Source organism: Nelumbo nucifera, chromosome 5 (genome assembly GCF_055504915.1).
Source record: "Nelumbo nucifera cultivar China Antique chromosome 5, China Antique-T2T, whole genome shotgun sequence".
NCBI classification, from domain to species: domain Eukaryota; kingdom Viridiplantae; phylum Streptophyta; class Magnoliopsida; order Proteales; family Nelumbonaceae; genus Nelumbo; species Nelumbo nucifera.
Genome location: NC_142653.1, coordinates 21,649,104 through 21,667,946, shown reverse-complemented (window position 1 = coordinate 21,667,946; position 18,843 = coordinate 21,649,104). Strand labels below are relative to the sequence as shown.

Below are 18,843 nucleotides of genomic sequence, written 5' to 3'. Positions count from 1 at the left end.
AATGTGTTGCTAATGCACTGGATAATAAGAACAGTAAAAGTAACCGTTGTTTTTATTATCCAACAGCCTATGAATGACTTACCAAAATTGAGTGTGGTAGAAATGTGAAAACGTAGATGGATGGGTGGTAAAACTAGAAAGGACATGGTTACAAACGAAGTCATATGAAGGAACCCAGGAATAGCTACAATAGGTGATGCAATGAGAGAAAGTAGATTGAGATGGTTTGGTCACGTGCATAGAAGATCATCTATGGCACCTGTTAGAAAAAAGTGATCTGTTAAAGTTGAAGGGACTAGAAGAGCGAGGGCCGAATGAAAAGGACTTGGATGGAAGTAACAAGAAAGTATTTAAATGCCCATAATTTAACAAGGGATACGAACCTAAACAGAACAGAATAGCAGAACAGGATTCATCTAGCCAACCCCATATGGTTAGGACAAGGTTTAGTAGATGATGATGATGATATGAATGACTTACAAATAGCATCCTCTTGTAGGCACTAGAAATTACAAAATATAGCCGTAGCAATCACTTAAGTATGTGAATGACAGTATGCTACCTCAGGGCATTCAGCAGTGAAAGGCGGAATTCCTGTTATAAACTCGAATAGGATAATTCCCACTGACCACCAATCTGCAGCATAACCTGCAGGAATACCCAGGAGTTAACTTTAACCATCAAGTATACTTCAAAAAGTACCGAATGCAGGTTTTGGTCCAAACCATGTTCAGTTCCAAGAAGGATTTCAGGTGCCAAATAGTCAGGTGTGCCAACAGCTGATGCTTGAGTTCTCTCCTCTGCATGTTGAATGTGTTCAAAACAGGTTTGGAGGTCGTCACCATCCACTGGAGTAGTTTCATTTGCCCCAGACCCAGATAGGTCAACTGTGCTATTAATAAGGCCAATCTTAGATAGTCCAAAGTCTGTAAGCTGGTGATAAATGAAAGAGTTAGTGCTTCAATAACATAAAAATCTAACATACTAAACTGAAATCAGGGCTGCAATCTGCATCATATGGAGCAGGATAAAGGAAAGATTTCTTAAGAGTTTAAATGTAAGCACCAATAAAGATAATACTCAATTCAACTCAACTCAATAAAGCCTTATTCCAACTATATACAGTCAGATAAAAGAATAAGTATATACAAGGCTCAGCTAATCAAACTAGTTTTGCACATGTCATGAGATAATGTCAGCAGCAGAAATAATAGTACAGCATAAAACGGAAAACCAAATAATGCTAAGCCAGTTTAATCATGTCATGTAAAATTACACCACATTAACTATAGTGAATTAAATTAGAGTTCAGAAAAAAAAATCAGAAAAAAGTTTATACACCAAACCTTGATGTGTCCATCATGCGCAATCAATATATTGTCAGGCTTCAAATCACGATGGACAATTCCCAGTGAATGGAGATATTCTAATGCCAGAACCTAAATCACAGTAGAACTTTCATAAGATACACCAAACTAGAAGAGAATTATTACCAAAAACCAAGAGCATAATTAACACACTTCCATGCAATAAATCTTCAAAGTACCAGTTCAGCAATATAAATCCGAGCAATGTCCTCCTCCAAGCAGCCAACTTTTCTAAGCAAGGAGTACAGATCACCTCCATTCAGATATTCCATAACCAGGTAAAGGTTATCTCTGCAGGTGAACGAGTAAAAGAATCGGACCTGCAGAATAAATAAATAAATACTACATTATCCTTTATGTATGTATGCATGCAGGCATGCGTGTATTTATATAATTAAATATTACCACAAAAGGATTTCGAACAGTGATCAATATGTTACGCTCCGCTAATATGTGTTCAATGTCATTTTTCCTTATCATATCCAATTTCTTGAGTACCTGCAAATAGGGAAAATTTGTATTACCGCATAAATGGGATGACTGGAATCACAGTTATATGTTATGTATGTATGGCATACAACTGGCATAAAACATATCTAAAAGAGAAAAGGAGAAAGGAAATTAAGAAGAAAAATAGTTGCTTTTTCAATTTTGAAAGTTTAAAAGGAATTGCCCTGTCAAAAGTGTGCAAATGACATACTAATTTAATTTATTAATAAATTAAATAGTAGTAACACCAATGATAGGAAAATTAAGTTAAAATTGGGAAGCAGTGAGATTCTTCTGATGATATTCAATTTCATTAGATCTCCAAGAAGAACTCATCAGTGATCAATCATCACATATTGGATCTTTTTGTAAGAAAGATGAGATTGGGAGGATATACAGTCGTGCATGCATAATGTATGTATGCCTGTGTGTATAGATATAGATAGGGCAAGAAAAGTGCAAATACAGTAAATAAAAGTTTTCATCTTGTCGCATTTTATTACCAAATAGTTCTCATTTCATGTACAAGGTTTAGTCCAATTTCTTAGGGAATATGAAAAAAGGAATTGTCAAATTTCTTCAGAATCAGAATTTATGCCCAATCAAATGATTATCAGCCACTGGTAATTTTAGCATACTAAAGAGCAGCAGCATCTGGAGTCTCCATGAGAGATTAGCTTCTATCATTAATTCATCATTTCAAACTACTCACGTTGATTGGTTATTAGAAGATTTGGATTGAACACTCCCAGATTCTGATGGCATAGACAATGGACAAGGATACATCCAATGGACCTTCGAGACTATTCTACCCTATTAGGGAGCCAATATCTTTGAGTTCCAAAGGAAATCCCCTGTTCTAAATTTCCTAGGTTGGTTAATTGTCTGAGTTTTGTGAGGGTGGGTGTGTTCAGGGCTGAACTCTTGCATGTTTATTACTAATTTGAGGGTATTCTTGAAAATTTTTGTATAGTGGACCTGATAATGGGTTTGAAGACTCAAGAGGACATTTTAAAAGACTTTAGAATTTGTATTTTACATCCTTACAAGTTACAAATATATGCTCTGATGAAGAAATATAATTTTTGATCCAGTAGTCCCACTCTGCAATGCCCCCCCCCATGTACCAGAGCCATTAGGTTCCATGAGACATGAACATTGTCCTATGGAGCTCAATATCCAAGCTTGAAAAAATTTTAATAATAAAGGAATTGCATAATATTCCAAAAGAAACAAGAAAATATGCAATCTGATCTGAAAATCTACAATGCATAACCAAATAGACCACTAAAAGAGGAAGAAAATGGTGGGAAAGATTTCTTCTCCTAAACATAAGGTAGAGATCACTGACAGAGGAAAATGGCGGGAAAGATTTCTTCTCCTAAATATAAGGTAGAGACCACTGACAAAGGAGGAAAATGTTGGGAAAGATTTCTCCTGAAGAGAAGTGATGAACAAAGCACTTAACAACAACCCTTTTTTTTTTCTTTCTTTCTTTTTCTTTTTTTTTTTTTTTTTTGATAAGTGGTATAAGCTTTTAACAACAATCTTTACTTGACCAAGGTGCATCTTTGGAACAAGTACCTCTTGAATCATACACCTACGGAGAAATGATATTAAAAATCAAATTAATATCTAAATTGTGAAAGAAGATAATCCATTCATTACCAACAGACTGTACTTTGACAAACCAAACTTACAGAAATGCTTTTATGAGTGAACATTCACCTTTATTGCAAATAGATCTCCTGTTGTACGTTTCCGTGCAAGAAAGACTTTACCAAAGGCACCTCTGCTTATTGGTTTAATGATTTCAAAGTCATCTATGCTTGTTCGCTCTTTATGTGTAGGATGTAAAGGAGTTGACATTGTACTACTCTGAGATGCACTATCCACCAGGAACCCAGGGCTGTCCTTATATTTGCTGTCACTCTTAGGACTTTTGTCATTCATTTGTTCACAAGCTAGTAGATACTTTTCCCTGAGAATATTTTTGGGGAATTTTACAAAAAGAAGATAGTTATCAGATAAGAGCACTTTTTATTATACAAACAGTCCATTTTGGTCCAACATACATCAAACATTACCTCGTAAGATTCTCTATTCGGCTTCCAAATGTATCAATTACCAGAGCCTTGATCTTGTTATGCTGTAAAATGTCCTGTAAATCATGCATGCAAGCAAGCAAATACTCTGAGGCTCCTTCTTTTGCAAGATCTGTACTTGCCACACAGCGGGCAATATCTGCAAGGTCAGTCATCTGCAGAAGTAAAGCTCCAAGCATAAGAACAGATTGAGTTTTAGTATTATAAACGTATCTTGTTGACATTAGAGGCAAATGATATTCGTTAGAAAACATTGGTTAAAAAACATTGATTTCATTAATCAAATTATAAAAAATAAAATGATGACAAGAGTATAATTGATCAAATACTCCCTACTATGTATGGGATCAATTTGGACAGAATTGTATGGCTGACTCGTTCTCCTATATTCCCTTTCTCTAAAATTGTTTTTGAAATAACCAGGTAAAGAGTTCAGACTTGTTATGTTCAAGAAAATGGAATTTTTGCACATTGTCACTAACAGCAGTACTGGTTTCAAATTTATAAAAGGGCAACCCAGTGCATGAGGCCCCTGCCAATACACAGAGAAGCTATTCCAAGATTTGAACCCTGGTCACCCAGACCGCAATGGAGCAACCCAACTGTTTCGCCAATAGATATGGTGTTTCAATTCATGATTACACTTGCATAGTACAGTAAGAGAGCTAGGATGAAAGATATATCATTACTATAGCAAATCTCAAGGAATGGAAGGAGATTTTAATGCAACGAGCCTCTACAAGAGGGCCTTGAGACAACAGGCAAATTACCAAAAAAACTGAGATTTTCTTCAGTAACAATACCTATTATCAATTTTAAAAAGTTGTTGCACAAGGTACCTAAAAATTCACAGAGCTGGTAGCCTAAGCTCTTATTTGGGCCTTCCTGCTAGTTTTGGAAAATCATAATCACAAATGTTTAGCTATCTTTTTGAAAGAGTAGTAAACAAAACTACAAGCTGGCAGAAGTTACCGCTATCTTTAGCTATGTTTAGCTATCTTTTCAATGTCATTTTTTTCTTCTTCTAAAAAACATCTATCATGAAATGGGAAAATTACATAGGAAATTCCGGTGGGGCTCAAAAGATAAAATCAAGAAAATAAATTGGATCAGGAAGGGGGTCATCAGAAAAAATAAGTTGTTTATTTTCTTTTCTTCTTTTTTTTCTGATAAGCAACATGAAATTTCATTAAGAAGCAGATACAGGAGTTACAAAAAGAAAGGCTCAAGGCAATGAGCATATCAAACTGATTCATCCCATAAGCCCAAGCACAAACACAACCCAAGAAACAACAGGAAGTAAAAAAAAAAAAGAACTTACAAATTATACGCCGGCCATGGGCATCCCCAGTCCAAACTATATCTACCTACTCCACTTCTTGCCAATAAATCAGGAAGTGCATTACCACTCCTTGGTACCCAATTGAATGAGGCATTCAAAGAGGCACCTACCTGAACTGCCACAGGATCAAATCTTGCTTTTTTTATCAATAACAAGAAACTTTCATTAAACATTAAAGAAATTAAGTACAACAGGGGAGATAAACTATCTTAACTCCCCCCCCCCCAAAGAGGCTGGGGCTCCAAAATAAAAACAGTAAAACAGAACTACAAATGAGCCCAGAACAAAGAATCCCTAAGCACCCCTTGCTTGGCTAGCCCATCTGCAAATGAGTCGGCAGATCTCTTCACCCAGCTGTACTTTATCTCAATGTCCTTGGCCAGCCATTTGAATTTTTTCCTTTCACAGGATCAAATCTTGAGAATTTATTCACTGAATCATTGTTTCACAGTCCCCCTCTACTTCTACAACTGTCAAATCTTGTTGCAAGATCAGTTTTAGTCCTTGAAGTAAGGTCAATAATCCAGCTCTTAAAGAATTTCCATACCCAGCTGGACCAGAATAACTCAGCATTATATTACCTCCAGAATCCCTAACCACTCCCTTAACTTATCCCTCCTTGCAAAGATGCCTGAAGATAGTGTTTTTAATCAGGAAATCTGTGGGTTATGCAAGTAAAAGCTAAGTACTTACCACATAAGGGCTACTTGGACGAAAATTTCCCAAGAAATGGCTCTTGGGGGTGGAAAAGTCTTCTAGCAGGGGAAAAGATTCTAATGAAAGGAGTGTGGTAGCTGGTTAACAAAGGTGAAAATATAAAAATTTGGGAGGATCCCTGGATCCCATCTTTGGGTGGTTACTGTATCATGGGGCCTATCCAGTCCCAAGGGAGCCCTCTTTTGTAATGGAATTAATTGATAGTGGAAAGAAACCATGGAAATATGATGTTTTGAGTTAGCTCTTCCTTCCGGTTGTTAGAGATGAAATTGTCAAAATAAGGCTTGCCTCCTATCGGTGGGAAGATATGGGCTCCTAGTCCAAGAGGTGTATTCACAGTAAAATCTGCCTACCATGTTGCCAAAATGTTTAGGGTAACTGTCTTGGGGTTAGCCAGGTAGGTGGTGAGACACTAACCAAACTGCTCAGAAGGAGATTTTTTTTTTTATAGGAAGCACTAACTTTCATTAGAGAATTGAAAAGATTACAGGCTTACCAACCACAAAATGGATGGAAAAACAAAAAAAAAAAACTTACAAACAGGCCCAAAACAAAGCCTCCCTAGTAACTCCTTGCTTAGCTAAAGTGTCAGCCATTCCATTTTCTGACCTTCTTACCCATTTAAAATGCACCCCAATCTCCCTTGCTAAGCTAATAATCTCTCTTAGAGGCTGTCTAAGAGACCACACTCCCAGGTTTCCAACTTGCATCCACCCTATTACCAGCTTGGAGTCTACTTCCACTTCTAATTGCTTCATTCCCCATTGTTTCACCAGTTTCAAACCTTGAAGCAAAGCCATTACTTCTGCCCTTAATGAATCTCCCACCCCAATTGGGCCCGAGTAAAGGGCCAAGACTTTTCCTTCCTCGTTTCTGTACCTTGTATCATACAGGACAAGAAACAATTACTATGCTCTAGGCTTTTGAGAACATGCAAGGTATACCTGGGTTGGAACCCCCTGGGACTTAGGCTAGATGGTGATAGTGAAGTTTTTTTCAAGTCATGGTTCAAGGGATGGCTTGACAAGGGTATAGTAGCAAGAAGTTTAAAATGGATGCTCTTGGTCACTTTGGTGAAACAGCTTGGCCTATTTGGAAAATGAGAAATGAGATGGTTTTTCATGATATTATACCTAACCATTCTCTTACTGCAAATATGGCCTATAGGTCATTTCAAGGGATGAGGATTATTTCTAAAAAAGAATCTCCAAGCTTGAGGTGTGATGGTGAATAGAATCAGGACTAGATCAAAATTAACATTGATGGGGGTATAGAAATAGAGATGGTGTTGCTTTTGGTATGGTTCCTAGAAATGGTGATGGATCATTTTAAGGTGCAACCATGTTCTATATCCTCTATTAGATAGTGTATGCCCTTAGCTCCAATTAGATTGATGTACACAAACATTTATCAATAAATGAATAAAGTACATCACTGTTTTATGTTCTTATTAGTGTGTTTATGTGAATTACTCCTTAAACTAGACACTTATGAGACTAGTGTTAGTTTAGAATATTCTCAGCCATTGGATAGATTTGAGGAGTTTTTCCTGACAAGGTTGACACTGGTTTGTTGCCAAACTGGTGGAGCAGCTTATCTTAGCTGCTAGGGTTAGACCCCAAGCATAGCCAATGGGTGTTTAAAAGAAACACTAAACCCAAACCAATTTCCCGTTATGCCCTGGTCCTTGGAGATAAATGGGCAAAATTGGAAAATTGCACTTAACCCCAAACTTGATTATGATATTGCATTAGGTTTTGGATTGAGGTGTCTTTGATATGCCAACCAGTGAGATCCATCAAGGGTCAAGTACCTAGGCATGTTGGGGCAGTTTGGGAAATTACCCGAGTGGGTGATCATAGTGGTAGGATCGCCCCCTTTGTTAGACAAAGTGAATATCAGGGCTTACACTCTCTCTGATGGAAACCTAAATTGCTGGCAATGGATTTCAACTATATTTCAAATCTGATTTGCAAAATACATTCATATGTTATATTTTATGAAAAATGTTTGCAGAAGGCTTTAATCTCGAGATCCATTTGGGCAGAGAGTGTGACACTGCATTTTGCAGTCAGGAAGATGTCCTTACCTGTGAGCAGTGCTTTGATGATTATGGGCCGAGAGATTAGGTGTAAGAGACCATTACAGGGATGATTACCCTATAGGTTTTATCTTACATAAGTCCATTATCCTTGGGTCTTCATAGGGTGGCTGAATCCAATGATCACTTATGTGTAAATGTTGGGCCCAAACTAAGCCCAAACTGATTGGGTCAAGGGTTCACTGCCTCTGAGTAGTGAATTCGGTCTAACCTCTTCCAGAGGTGGGGTTGAACCCTTATGGACTTGTAATGAGACCTTTGTAGGTCCCACGCCATACAATATTTAGGTCCAAAGTGGCCATGCAACACCTTGGGACATGAACCATTAAAGAAAATGGGCCTAAGGCCCATTACTAAGATGATTAATTAAGAAACGGGCATGAATCTAGATATGGAGCACCCATTCTCTTAAAAAGATAATGATTATCATCAAAGATAAAGTCTTGATCCAAATTTGATTTGGATGAGCTCCTAATTAGATTAGGAGAGTGCTCTATATAAGGGACTAAGAGGGGAGGGGAAAATTCACTAGTTCTCTCCAATCTCTTGCTCTCTTCTCTTCTCCCTTGCCTCCCAGAAACCCTAATTCGACCCAATTGTGATAGAGACTGATGTCCATCAGTTCTCTATTGTGTTTTTGCAAGAAAAACATCAAAGGATATCAGGTTCACATACCCGCACCAACCCAAGCAAGTTGGGACTGGTTTTGCTGAAATGGTGTTGTTGAATCAGCTTCGCATGCACACTGCACCATCTTCAACTGGAGGCCAATTGTGATAGGGACTGATGTCCATCAGTTCTCTATTGTGTTTTTGCAAGAAAAACATCAAAGGATATCAGGTTCACATACCTGCACCAACCCAAGCAAGTTGGGACTGGTTTTGCTGAAATGGTGTTGCTAAATCAGCTTCGCGTGCACACTGCACCATCTTCAACTGGAGGCCAATTTTGGGACTGATATTGGGTGTGAACTACCACTCTGGGAGCTGCACACTGTGGTCTCCATATCAGATATGATTAATTTTAATTTGGGTTTCAAATCCAATCCAGTTCAGTGCAAAATCAATATCGAAATTTCAGATTTCAAAACCACCTAGAAATTAGTTCCCGGGTTGGGTTAGAAAATTTTTAAAAATTCAGCCAGCCACCAAACCTGGTTTGGCCATGTGAAACCTGATTCCTAACCTTTCCAGCATCCTCTCCCCTCTTGGCAAAGGCTCTAGCTTTGAAAGAAGGAATGTTTTCTGCAAATTGCATAGGTAACAAGTAACTTTATTTATAAAAGACCTTACGGCCCTTAAAAAAGTCCCCTGAAAGATCTATCTAAAGAGAAAATGGATCCTAAAAGGTATATTATACAACAGATACAAAAAATGCATGCCTCCCCATTCAAGTCAAAGAAAGAAAATCAATGTCTTGCAATCTCGTATCATTGTCAATTGATGTTCATCCCTTCAACTTTTCCAATATCAACAACCACTCCATAGTGTAAGAGCCAATGTTCTTGTACCCTATAAGTTGGTCCTAGCTTCATAAATCTTCCTGTTCTTTTCCTTCCATAAACCCTAGAAAAGCAAGGGGGTAATTCTCCATGAGCTCAGACCTTTCTCTTCAAAGTTCACATCCAGCCATCATTGGATCATCTGAATAGGAGATGTGAAAAGATGCCAATTTATTCTGAAGATAATTAGAAAGAAATCCCAAATATCCATTTATGCCTAGCAGCAAATAAACAAGTCCAACCTTCTTCTCTTACCCTACATAACACAGTGACTTGCCAGTCTGAAATTATGCCTCTAGCTGATCCACCATAGGATCTTCCCCATAGTTAGGGGTGCAACTCAGGTACCTACCTTGAAGAATTTACGCAGCACCAGATCTGGGCCCAGGCCCTTAGAGTGGGTTCATTCAAATTTTAACAAATGCTCAACTCAACCCAAGCCCATCCAAGTTGAACCCTACCTATAACCACCAGCCAAATAAATGATGCCCCTAATGAAATGTAGACATTCCCTTGTATTCTTCCTTCCAGATGTTTCATAAGCACACCCAAGACTCCTATATACATATAAGCATAAATATGTATATTAATGCATATGAACATACATTTATGTATGTGTGTATGCAGACATATGATAGTAATAAGCACGAGCTAATAGGCCAATTAAATAGAATGAATTTGTAAAAAGTAGCCTGTATCTTTTAAGAAATTGAACCTCTCAAGTGATGCTGTGGAATAAAGCCTGCCAAATGTATGAGTCTAAAACAAAAAATATGTAACAATAGATTCAGAAATATATATATATATATTAAATTTTAATATTACAGTTTTTTTATGTGTTCAATACTATGACTGGTATATGCCATCCAGACACATAACAAGATAGAAATAATGTAGAAAACTGATTGAGCATAAGGATAATTTCTGGAATTAAATACGTGTTCTGCTTCATAATAAATGACACAATCTATCCATGGACCACCTAGGCCTTGTGCAAATTCTCACCTGTAGTTCATTGTCCTCTCCTAATTTAATATGGCAAACCTAACACTACAACACTATCTAGGTGTTGTAGTGTAAGGTGCCACGAATTTCCAGCCTTTGATGAAACAATTAAGTGCCTAAGTAGTGTTTCAAGTCAAAGGTCTTCTAATTTTAATTTCTAGATGCTAGTGGTCCTTAAGAGCAAATTTACAAATCCAGAAATAGTTACATGGTACATTGTGGATAAATGTAACCAATGCAAATTAAAGATAACCATTGTAAAGAGCATAACTTTCATTAGATAACTAACCTGTTGCACATCTTCTGGTTCAGAGGGGTTGTTGTGCTCTAACCAGAATAAGTCAAAATGGCTTGCTCTTGGGGTATTTGTAGAAGATACTGATGTCATGCTCCCAGCAGAAGATGGTGCGCCATAGTGGCCAAGCTTCATAGCCAAATGACTCTTCAAATTAGTGCAACTTGCAGGGTAAGACTCATCTATACAAGCTGTGTCCATCTCGTGAAGATCTTCGAACATTCCCTCTACTCCTTTATTGTGCCATTCAATTACCTTTGGTGACTGAACTTCTGATCCAACTGTAGAGTTCATACCCTGTATTCTTGAAACATCAGGGCTGCCATAAGATGTATGAGAATTCATGCCACAGGACTCAACAATTTGTTCCAGTATCTCTGCAAGTTTGGAGAGTCGTTCATCTACATCCAAACACTTCAAATCACACTTATCTGCATAAGCACATATATAGGAATGAGCCTCCAAATGAGAAGTTGGAACAACTTCCTCACATATCCGGCAGATAACTAAATCGGATTCATCAAAATTTTGGTGTTGCTCATGAGGCGAACAAGAAGTGGACCTATGCATCATTTTTTCACATAAGCTACCATCAGACTTGTGGAAATCTTGCATGGTATCCTCCTGATATGAGGGAAACAGACTCCTTGTAGGAGCATTATGGCTAGGATCAGATTCTGAGATGCCACTTTCACTTGAATGGGTATCATTATGGGAATTTTGAGATGATGACTTCTGTACAAAAGTAGTTGGATCCTTCTTGTAAGTTGTGTCACTCTCATCTGTTTCTTCTTCTGAATTGCACCGTGTTCTCTCTGAGAGCGAAAGGACCTTATTCTGACCCAGAAATTTTTGTTTGTTGTTATCCTTCTGATTCAAGTCATCATCTAAACTAAAATCAGCACTTTCTGGCCTTGGTGCCCAGCGCATTTCTATGGCAGGGATACTTTCTAAGCATTGCTTAAATTTATGAAGAGAGTCTTCATTGATTGGCTCAGTATCTTTCTGAAACTGTAACAACCGTGTGCAACGTGTTAAAATGAAAAGCATGCGTGTGAACAGCTGTTTCAGTAATCCTGCCTCACACTGCCGCCGCTTCTCAGCAAGATCCTGTACAATTGCTTCACACTTTGCACGGAACTCACAGGAAGTGATCTCTGTGCATTGCTGAGCAAGAATCAGAAGACCCTCAATCACTTTACGGTATTTTGTAGATGAAGAGTTCTCATTCTTGAGAAGGTCCACAACATCCTTTGCAAAGTTAGCCAGCTCTGCATCCACCAGTTCTTTAGCAGCATCAAACCTTGAATTCAATGATCCCAGAAGTTCCTGAATATCAATTCAAGCCAAACATAACAATAATTCTGCCTTAATGATTCACCAATTGAAATGTGCCAAGAAGAATGAATTTTCATCACATGTATGAAGAAAACAATTCCAAAACAGCCAACTGATACCTTCAAGTCATTATAGCTGTGGGCTCGAGGATGGGCAGGTCGAATGCCTCCTTTTGGTCCCAGTTCATGTGAAAAACTTTTTAAACCTTTTGGCAATTTTCTTGTGTGCTTACTTTCCGGTGATGATTGCTTTACATTCAAATCTTTTTCATCTATACAATGTTTAGTTCGTATTGAAACATCCTTATCAAGCAACTTAACTTCTGAATTGGAAGCCTGACAAAATGGAAGAGTTTATGATTAATGCTTTGAAATGATAGAAGTATAGGAACTTCTATACATATAGGGTTAATTACAGGTCACTAGCATCTACTTGTCTGCTAAACTAGACTTCACCTCACTGTTGGGAGGAAAATCATTAAATGCTTTATTAGAACCCTTGCTGAGATATGAACTAAACCATCGAGCAATCTTCTTTCCCTTACGAAACCCTGGAAAATTACAAAATGAAGCATTGGATCAGTTTTCCCTTTTTGTACATTCTTTTTCTTATTCTGGATGGTTAACCATATTTCATTATATACAAGAGGATTAGGAAAAAAAGTTCTCCATATTAAAGAAGTCTCCTTTTACATCACTTTGGACTATGTACCTCGATCATAAGCATCCAAAAGTTAGTAGAGTGCTGCATAGCTTTTTTTATCTATCATGGTTGTCTTTTTGGTAGTTACTGATGTATTGAGTACATCATGTTATACCGTCAGTCATCTTGTACAGTCTCTTATTGTACAGAGTATAGTTACGTTATACATATTCTTCATATAGCAATGTAAATTCATACTTCATTGTATTCAACAAAAAAAAAGGATAGGAAGCCAAATCTCAGCTAAAAATTTCGCATCTGAGTTCATTAAAGGCCTTCACAAAAACTTGCCACAATATGAAGTACTAACTATGTCACTCTTAAAGCACAATCCCCAGTCAGATGTCAGAGTTTTCATTTCTTTTTCCTCAGAATAACTTCAGAAAATGACCAAACCTTTCTTAATTTCCTCCACTCCTCTTACATACTCTTCCAGTCCCCTAGAACGTCCCAAGAATTTGGATGCTCATAGGAATTTTAACGAAAATAGCTGTACTGTACAGTGATTCCAAATGTATTTATTAACCATGAAAGTTGAATCCTTCCAAAGTGGTCAAGCAACTTCTATAGATCCTTCAATCTTCATAATTCTATTAAAAAACAAATCCAAGGATTGGACTATTAGACTCTTAATTGCTGTCAATATTTTTTTATTCTTTCTCTTTTGAGTTTCCAAGAAACCAGAGGAAAACCCGGAGGCTCGGTTCAAAAATCAAGTTGAATTGGATCGGTCTTTCAACTTTTAAAACTGCAACCACGTGAAGTACCAGAAAGGCAAATTTGATGATATACAAAACCACAAAATGATTGCAGAAGACAGATTCTTCTACTATAACAAAAAGAAAAAGAAAAATGATGACAGATACTCCAACTGTATCTAATATTTACCGTATAGCCATGCAGCTCAAATATCCAATACGGAAACAATTAGGAGAAAATCGTAAGGTGCAAGAAAACAGGGCGGCTTCTGTCACATGGATGCATATTCGCAAATTTGATTTTAGTGCACTGTTATTTTCTTGTTGTATCAACAATTTTCTGTCTTTCTAATGAATATAGTATTGAACATTCATCTTTACAGAAGAAATTCAAATACCAAGAGAAATCCATAGCTCAGACATTCGCAGCATTGCAGCATTAACATATGACAGAAACAGAGATTTCCTTGAAACTCTAACGTCTTAAACAATTTCAACAGTAAATGCGATTTTGGAGAAAGACTAAGACTGAAACCTTCTTTACGGCTGCTGACCCGTCCATTTCCTTCGTCTACGGACTTGTGCTTGAGCGGAGGCCTAGGAACTCCACTGCAAGAAATCAAAGCTACCGTCTGGGAACCACTGGCCGAAGGCAGGTCATCAGGTTTAGGACTGAATCGATCCTTGGAAGGTAGTCGCCGAGTCTTAATACGGTTCAGTCCGGATGGAATTCCAATCTCCGCGGACAAATCACCGCCATTTCGATTGATTTCCGACATTAAACCTGCAAATTACTCTATATAATATAGAGTACCAAACGTAAAACCCTAACTATCCGGTTTTCCTTCTTCCCGACGTTGGATACGACACCGCACCATTGATGTGAAAGAACAATTCAAACCCTAAAAAGCCGTCTGGAGCTGAAGGATTTCTGCAGCTGCTAACGTAAAACTTATTCCAGAGTTTCAAACGAAGGTATTCCCTTTTCAGTTTATGATCGGAGGCGGAGAGAGAAAGAGAGAGCGGGAAACTGAAACTGAAGAGCAACTGTTGTGCGGTGACACCGAAACTTGGTCATAGTTGGGAGTTGGGATAAAGCAGAGAGAGCTTTGACTGTTAATGCGGGATAACCACTGAACCACGTGTCAAGCAGATGGCGTTAAAAGTGGGAATGCGTTTGGATAGTTACGGCATCAAATGGGTGCTTCCTGATGTCATCCAAACGCACTCGCTAAGTCGACGGTCAGTCCGGCAGTCCCCAGTTTGATTTGATCAAGATCAAAAGAAGAGCAGTGAAGCATGCTTTCTTTGCCCGCCAGCAGCACGGCATCCATACAACGACGAGTACTCTATGCAACTCTTGGAAACTTCGCTCTGCGGCGATGGTTTGTGCTATTTACAAGTCAAAGCCTGGAAGAAGTCTAATAAGCAAATCCGACTAGTCAGCTGAAGCTCCTGTGCCCCGTTTACTTCGTTCGGATCCAAGCTAAGAGAGAGAGAGAAGAAAAAGTGTTTTGAACTAATCTTCTTCTTCTGTTAGATTCGTTTTTCTTTTTATTTTGATAATTTCTTCTGTTAGGTTCTTTAGGCATGACAAACGAAGCTTTTAATTAGGTGACATGTGATAATTGGTTTATCATTCAAGCTACTAAGGTCATTTGCATTTAAGTGACATTTAAAATGCCTCTGAAATTACAATTAATTTACGCCAAGTTTAGAACTGCTTAAAAATAAATATTTATTTTAAGCTCTGACCACACCAATAAGTACTTATTAAAATAAGTTCAAATTTTAGATTTATTTTTAAATGCTTATTTTCATTCTGACCTGTCTTGGCCACCATGTCATTTAGAAAATGCCTATACTATCCCTATTCAAAATAATTGCTTATTAGAATAATCACTTATTTTTAAACATTTATTTTTCAAATAAGTATTCCCAAGCTTTGCCTTAATCATATATATACATATGAGAAAGCTTATTGACTTTCAATAAATTACTTAGCAATTATCATTTAACTAAATAGTATAAAATAATTAAATTATTATTTATTATTTGCATATTTACATAATTATTTTTTAAGTTATTGAACATTTCTCTAGTTACATAATTATTAATTAAATAATTGATAAATGCCGCGTGGTGTTGGTATTGCAGACGGTGGACGTGGTCCAGTCCAACAAACACAACGCCAACAAGGAAAGAGCTTGCTTCTGGGAATAAAATAAGTGTGTGGAAATCAAGAATAACTAATGAGCCAAGCCCGCCACTCAGCCCAAATAAATTTCCTTTCGCCTCCTGTCCATGTCCATACATAGATTCAACTTCAGACTTTCAATTCTCTGGGAACGGAGAGGAGGATACTGACTACTGAACCAACCATGTCACACCACCTGACCCCTCAGCCTGATGTGTGAGGCCCACGTATTACCGAATTGGCGACAATGGGCCCGATTAAATTTGGGCAGGCCTGGGTTGGGTAGTTGTCGAATCTTATGCCCCGTTTGATTTGCAGAAATTGGGATTTGGAATCAGAATTGGAATGAGTTATTTTTATTCCAATTGTTTGGTTGGACATAATCGGAATTCCATTTCATTTCTGATAGAAGGGTGATGGAGGACGATTTGGCTCAACCCCATGAACCTAGGACACGTGCGCATGACCTGGCTTGGTGAACATTCCAGCCTAGTACTACGATCCCGACTCGGCACGAAGGAAACACCAAGTCAAAGACAGTCAACTCGCCGAGGGCTAATACCTCGGTGAGTCAGTCCCCCGCCTAGCTCGGAGAGCCCAGGCTCTTCTCTAAGGGACACTAAGCTTTTACCCACCTGCGAAGGAGCGCCTCGGTGCTTCAAGGCAGGGGCCCATCTGCCCTGAAGCACCCCAGTTTGTGGCAGCTCGGCGAGCCGCATGAGGGAAGGCAAGAAGATCTCCTGCCTGACTGCCGTACCAGACAAATCTAGTGACAACAGTCGTGTCCCTCGTCAGGCAACGTCGTGCCTACCACCTTTAAAAGGTGTCCTACACCTGACAGACACGTACCCAGCGGTGACGGCCCCGCGCGTGCCACCTCAGCCCTGCCAATAACAGTTGTGGCAGAGGAATTAATCTACGGTACGCGCGCTATCTCCACTTTTAGTCTTCATTTTCCTCCTTGCTTCTCCTACCAAGTACTAACTTAATCATCGGAGAGTTCCCGCCGGGTAACTCCCTCCGGGAATTTTCTTCTTCTTAGGTATCTTCCAGGAGCCACGTGAGCGCCAGGTAGGAGTGACCGGATCGTGCAACATCATTTGGCGCCGTCTGTGGGAAACGCTTCGAAAAGCCTTTCTCTAAACTTTCACATCTTTTTACTCTCCAAAAACTCAACGCTCATGGCGTCCTCAAGCAATATTGGACGAAGCACGGAGATGAATAACTCCAAGGAACAGCCCCAGCTTCCTACTGTCTGCATCGGACAGTTCACCGTCCCCCTCTCAGCGGACGGGATCCCTAGTTTGAACGTGCCTCGTGCATGGGTACCCGTCGTTGCTCTACTCCCTACCACAGTCGGAACAACCTTCACTGAACCCTCAATTGTGCCCCCAGCGGCCAGCCCGAACCAGCTAGAAGATTTGGTGCAGTGCATGCGAACCATGCAGGCTCAAATGCAGCAGTTTCAACAGTTTCAGATCTATCAACAGCATGTGCTACACCAGGTCTCGCAGTACCAGTATCAGCAGCAATTCCCTCAACTGCCCCAACCTCAGCATCAGCAGCCGCAACTCCCTCCTCGGCACCCAGCCTCGCAGCAAGCCAGGTCTCGCCGCCAGGAGGAGCACCTTTCTCACCAAGGAGAGGCCCCCCAAAACCCTCCTAGGATCCAGGCCTCCTCCCGCAGCAGACGCAGAAGAACAACCACTTCGGCCTCACCGCGGGCAATCAGGTCGGGAGGACCCCAGCTCGCCAGGTCCACGTCTCCTCAGCCCTCGAAGCCCGATACCCTGTTCCTAGAGAACCGGTTCGAGATCCTGGCCGCAGGCTCCAAGCAGGATCCCTCTGTCCGCAGCCAGCACCAGCGGCCTAAGCTACTTCCGGCACACACCATTCCTGACAGCATGGAGGTGAGCAGCACCAACGTCGAGCCCGCCAAGAAGCAGAGACGCCACCGCCGAGCTTGCCGATCTGCCACCCACGACCTGCCCGAGCTCAGGGGCAAAGAAGAGGTAAGCTCGGGCGAAGCCAAGGCACCCCTCCTTTCAGTCTAGTCTCCCCTATCTCTCGAGCTCCTAGCAGTCCCAATGCCTAAAGACTTCAAACTCCCCCCTCTTGACAAGTACGACGGGTCGTTTGACCCAAACGATAACGTGGACGCTTTTCAGTCGCAGATGCACCTGGCGAGAGCTAGTGAGTCATGCATGTGCGTGGCCTTGTCCACCACTTTTAGAGGAGCAGCCCGTACATGGTACCGGAACTTGGCACCTGGATCGATAAGAATTTGGGCGTAGTTCGCGCAAGCCTTCGCGTCCCACTTCGTTACTAGCAAGCGGTGTCCGCGAACTGAAAAAGTCTCCTCAACATAGTGCAGAGAGAGGGAGAATCCATCTGAAGTTACATCAAGCGGTTCAACGATAGCTGTATGCAGATACCGCGCTTGGACCCTGCCGTACGCCTTGCAGTAGCTAAGAAGGGCTTGACACACAAAGAATTTAAATGGCACATGGTCGTCAACCAACCAGCGACCATAACCGAGTTCCTGAAGCTTGCAGACAAGTTCATAGCCACCGAAGAGGAGATCAACCAAAAGGGCGAGGGCACGCTCGAAAAAAGGAAGAGGTAATGAGAGCTTTCCAGCCAAGGGGACAGTTGAAAGAAAAAGGACAGCTCGGGGGGCTCCGACCCCCTGTAGCGGACTGAGCTAATTACACCCCACTTAACGCGAAGCGGGATGAAATCCTGATGGCAATCAAGGACGCCCCGTACGTGAAGTGGTCACCAGGTCTGAGGGGGAATCCCAATGAAAGAAATAAGAATCTGTATTGCAGTTTTCACAAAGATAACGATCACAGTACCGAGAGTTATAAAAACCTCCGCGACGAGATAGAGAAACTCATCCATCGCGGATATATAAGAAACTTTATACAGAATAATAATAATGGTAATAAAATAGGTCGGCAAGGGGAGCACGGTAAGGATGCCC

The 18,843-nt window shown here is 40.0% G+C and overlaps 1 protein-coding gene across 3 annotated transcripts in view; it reads right to left on the bottom strand.

Annotated features, from left to right (window-relative positions):
• The window catches only part of LOC104595739 (Protein kinase superfamily protein), a 32,564-nt gene extending 17,814 nt beyond the window's left edge, over window positions 1-14,750 (bottom strand). For all 3 annotated transcript variants that reach the window (XR_016076524.1, XM_010256604.3, XM_088888595.1), the window contains exons 1-11: window positions 14,196-14,750; window positions 12,716-12,810; window positions 12,380-12,595; window positions 10,917-12,251; window positions 3,944-4,116; window positions 3,585-3,837; window positions 1,773-1,865; window positions 1,547-1,687; window positions 1,347-1,439; window positions 726-933; window positions 563-648 (exon numbers count right to left, since the gene is read on the bottom strand). Coding sequence is in view for 2 of the 3 variants with exons in the window: in XM_010256604.3 (XP_010254906.1) it covers window positions 563-648; window positions 726-933; window positions 1,347-1,439; window positions 1,547-1,687; window positions 1,773-1,865; window positions 3,585-3,837; window positions 3,944-4,116; window positions 10,917-12,251; window positions 12,380-12,595; window positions 12,716-12,810; window positions 14,196-14,439 (2,937 nt within the window). In the remaining variant the exon portion in view is untranslated. The remainder of the gene's footprint in view (window positions 1-562; window positions 649-725; window positions 934-1,346; window positions 1,440-1,546; window positions 1,688-1,772; window positions 1,866-3,584; window positions 3,838-3,943; window positions 4,117-10,916; window positions 12,252-12,379; window positions 12,596-12,715; window positions 12,811-14,195) is intronic.
• Between the last annotated feature and the right edge of the window lie 4,093 nt (window positions 14,751-18,843).